Source organism: Saccostrea cucullata, unplaced genomic scaffold (assembly GCF_032062105.1).
Source record: "Saccostrea cucullata isolate Sc308-1 unplaced genomic scaffold, CSIRO_AGI_Scuc_v1 ctg10897, whole genome shotgun sequence".
In the NCBI taxonomy this organism is placed as follows: domain Eukaryota; kingdom Metazoa; phylum Mollusca; class Bivalvia; order Ostreida; family Ostreidae; genus Saccostrea; species Saccostrea cuccullata.
The window spans coordinates 7,953-11,802 of NW_026923942.1; the positions used below are offsets into that span (position 1 = coordinate 7,953).

A 3,850-nucleotide genomic window follows, 5' to 3' on the forward strand; every position below is an offset into this window, starting at 1 on the left:
TAAACATTCCCTTTGAAAAGTAAACAATACTTATAACAGAGATCGTGCCACTTTTAAAAGCAGTTTTTTTTCTGGATTAAAGTTTTAAAATGTTTCATTAATACGCAACAAAGTTTCTACTTTTCTACAATAATGGTAAAGTTACTTATTAAAAAGTGCACGAATGTGTCAGTCAAATGCGTCATGAAATTTGTAGTTTTAATGCTTTCCAGATAAATTAAGTTTCCTATGATGTTCTCGTCTGAAATGTTTCAGCTACATTTTAATCATGGTATTCATGGTATTATAGAGAAAATTTGAGAAAATACTATCATTTAATATCTGTCTATGTCGCTTTACGAAGAAGATGGAAGAAGAAGTTGTGTCTGAAAAATCAGTTATTTCATTTATTAAGTAAGTCTCATGCCGCTTTTAGAACTTAGTATCTCCCAATGAAATATATCTTCTAATTCGGTCATATTTGGCAATAGATAAACATGTTATTATATATCTCTTAATAATTTGAACCTGATCACTCATATAATATAATTGTAGTTACTGTACATATTCATACTAAATGGTTTAAACTATCTTAAAGGGCATAAAATATTTCAGTGCAGTTGAAAGGAAAACGTTTAAAGAAAATAAAATGATAATTTTTATGTACAACATAATTGCAAGTCAACGAATACAGGTCGAAATATCTCTTATCACTCCTTATCAATACACTACAGCGTTCATTCTGTGCATGAGATTTACATAACTATTGTTTCAATCAAACCAGATATGAGAGTGTTTTTGGTCTTGAATCTGCTCTTTTTCATTTCCTGCATCAAATCTGAGGACCCAGAAAGCTCAGCAGGAATATCCAGCGAACCTTGGTCTGATGAAATCCGGGCTTTGCGAATGGAGCTAACGGAAATGCGAAAAGAAATGTCAGACCTGAAAGAGAGAATCAAGCAACTCGAAGACGATTTAAAGAAAAAACCAGAAAAGTGCGAATGTTCTCTAAGCGAGATTACTGAAACTGAGTCAGAAGAAACTGTTCAAACTGAAAGAAAGGACCCGAAGATACACATCGGTTCCATCAGAGACCTTCCGAAAGACAGCAAACCTCTTACAAGAAGATTACTGATTCATCCAACATCAAGTTCTTCATCACCACCAAGTGAGTTTATTTATATCACTGGTCATTTCCTTATGATATTATTTTATTACCTGAGTCTAGTGGTTTGATAATAACTAGTCTTGGGATTTTTATAAGAAGACATGAGCAGACATATCCATTTCCAGGTCGTTTACAACAAAAGGTTGTTGTACAGACAGTTATTCTTTTAGTGATGTACTTACTTTAATTCTCAAATAAAAATCAGTAAACGACAATAGTACAATTGGGTACTTTACTGCTTTATAATTTAGTCGGGAGTCAAATAACACGAATGAAAAACACGGTAAAAGCAATGTGATTACACATTTTCATTAACGAACTTCTGTCGCAGAATGATAAAAAATGTAAAAAAAAATTACAGTTTATCCATTCATAGTGTGTAAAGCATCAATACCCGTCGACACATTTCGCAGATTCACAGTTGGCTGTAAGCAGGGAAATTGTGCAAATTTTTTATTGTTTTATTTATAGATTTGCATGGCAATCAATAAATTACCTACACAAATTCATCTCAAAATATCAAATGTCATTTTTCTAATCAAAACTTTTATTTATATTTATTTAGTAAAGTTTATAAACATTTTATCTTGATATTTAATACATTTATTTTCTCTAATCTCAGGTGTAAGCTTCTCGTCCAGTTAGTCTGAGTACTGTAAAATCACATGTTTTCGAGGGGACATATTTTCGTGGTTTGAGAAATGCATCCATTGGGATTTGATTTTGTGGTTGAAGAATTGTTCAGTAGTAATCCGTTAACAAGCTAATTCAGAGAATTTTTGTCCCCCGATTAAGGAAAAAGTAAACCATGCGCAGTTCCGGGGGGGGGGGATCCCCTTGACTGAATTTGTAGAATTATATTAAATGTATACATGTATACTGAAGCAAATTAAATATGCCAGTATGGATATAAAGGTTTGATTGCTTATTCTTTATTATGTATATAGAAGATTCTTTTTACAGGGAATATTTATCACACTGTAATGATGATTTTATGAGTTTGTACAAGCCAGAATTCATAAATTTTTCATTTCACATGCTGAATACCATCATTTAGTAAAAAAAAAGTATTTCGAAAAAAAATAAGAATAGTTTAACAGGGAATCGAACCCGGGCCCTCTCACATGTGAAGCGAGAGACATACCACCAGACCACAGAGCCGCTTCCAAATGGCGAACATTATATGCAAACATGAAGTCACGTACCTGTATATATTCACGTTCGATATTGTCAAAATTTTACACAATGCATGGTGTCTAATTATTTAACCTTTATTAAACAGTTGCAATAGATGTAATAAGAATATAAAGTCCACCGAGAACCTGTTTTATACGTAATAACTCTCCTCATGCCCCTGTGCTAAAAATAGCGACATGTAATACAATAAATACTAATAAGGTACACTTTGAGAAGGGTGAGAGAGGTCCTGGGAGTTTTAGTATAAAATTACTTTGCAAAAGCTCAAAATCTTCTTCATATATCGCCCGGAAATGATAGTGTTTCATACAGACAGAATGTATAAATTTACGACCTTGAACTTTGACCTTTTGACCTCAAAATTTATAGGGGTCTCCCTTAGGCCACAGGGAGTCGTTATGTAAAATTCATTGCAAAAGCTCAAAGGGTTCTCGAGATATCGCGCGGAAACGAAAGTATTATAACAGACAGTATTTGCTAATTTATGACCTTGAACTTTGACCTTTTGACCTCAAAATCAATAGGGTTCTTTTTTAGTCCATAGGGATTTGTTATGCAGAATGTCATTGCGAAAGCTCAAAGGGTTCTCGAGATATCGTGTGGAAACGAAAGCGTTACAGACAGACAGAAAGACGGACAGACGGACGGACGGACAGAACCAAATTAATATCCCCACTGTTGAAGAGGGGGACAAAAAAATTGCATTTTGTGGTAGATATAAATTCATGGGTCTCCTCATACCTTGAAAACCACGAAAATTTAAACCACAACGAAAATTATTGTGATTTAATAGTATAATGATTATGGCAATCCACAAATATATTGTTTATTGAATGCTAGTATGTATCATTTCACAGGAATTGTACCAAAAATAGCTTTCCACGCCGACACTCCAAAGGACCACTCCAACCTTGCTGCTCACCATAACCTGATCTTTGGCCACGCCATCACCAACATTGGAAATAAATACCATCACTCCACAGGGGTTTTCACCCCTGATGTTCCTGGCGTCTATGTGTTCTACGTGCAACTAGTTATGTGTGCTAATGGGCATAGTGTCAACACGGAACTAGTGGTAGAAGGAGTGAGGCGGACTGGACACTTCGTATATAGCAAGGAATCGTGCGCCAATGGAGGCGGAATGACCATCGTCCACGTAAATGCAGGGGATTCCGTTTGGGTTCGACTCTCGGCATCAGATGGGGTTAACGCGTTTGGGTGGGAGAGCAGCTTTTCTGGATTTTTACTGTATGAAGATCAATAAAATCTAATTGACTCATGCGTTGAATATGAATTGTCATATTATGCTGCAGTAATCTGAGATTGATGGGCATATAGTTTTTGGGTCTGTCTGTATATCTGTCTTTTTGTATACATGAATCCGCATAGAAGTACTATTAATACATTTTCCATAAATTTTGAACGATTGATGCATCGGTTTTATTATTATACGGGTGGGTTTCTTGTGTAAACGGTAACGATATTTTTAACCTTGCATTAGTGGAG

At 34.9% G+C, this 3,850-nt stretch overlaps 1 protein-coding gene across 1 annotated transcript; it reads left to right on the top strand.

Moving 5' to 3' along the window:
• Positions 1-765: 765 nt before the first annotated feature.
• On the top strand, positions 766-3,608 carry LOC134265305 (complement C1q-like protein 4). The gene is made up of 2 exons (XM_062747540.1): positions 766-1,147; positions 3,202-3,608. The coding sequence occupies exons 1-2, from the start codon at positions 766-768 to the stop codon at positions 3,606-3,608; spliced, it is 789 nt and encodes a 262-aa protein (XP_062603524.1).
• The last annotated feature ends 242 nt before the right edge of the window (positions 3,609-3,850 follow it).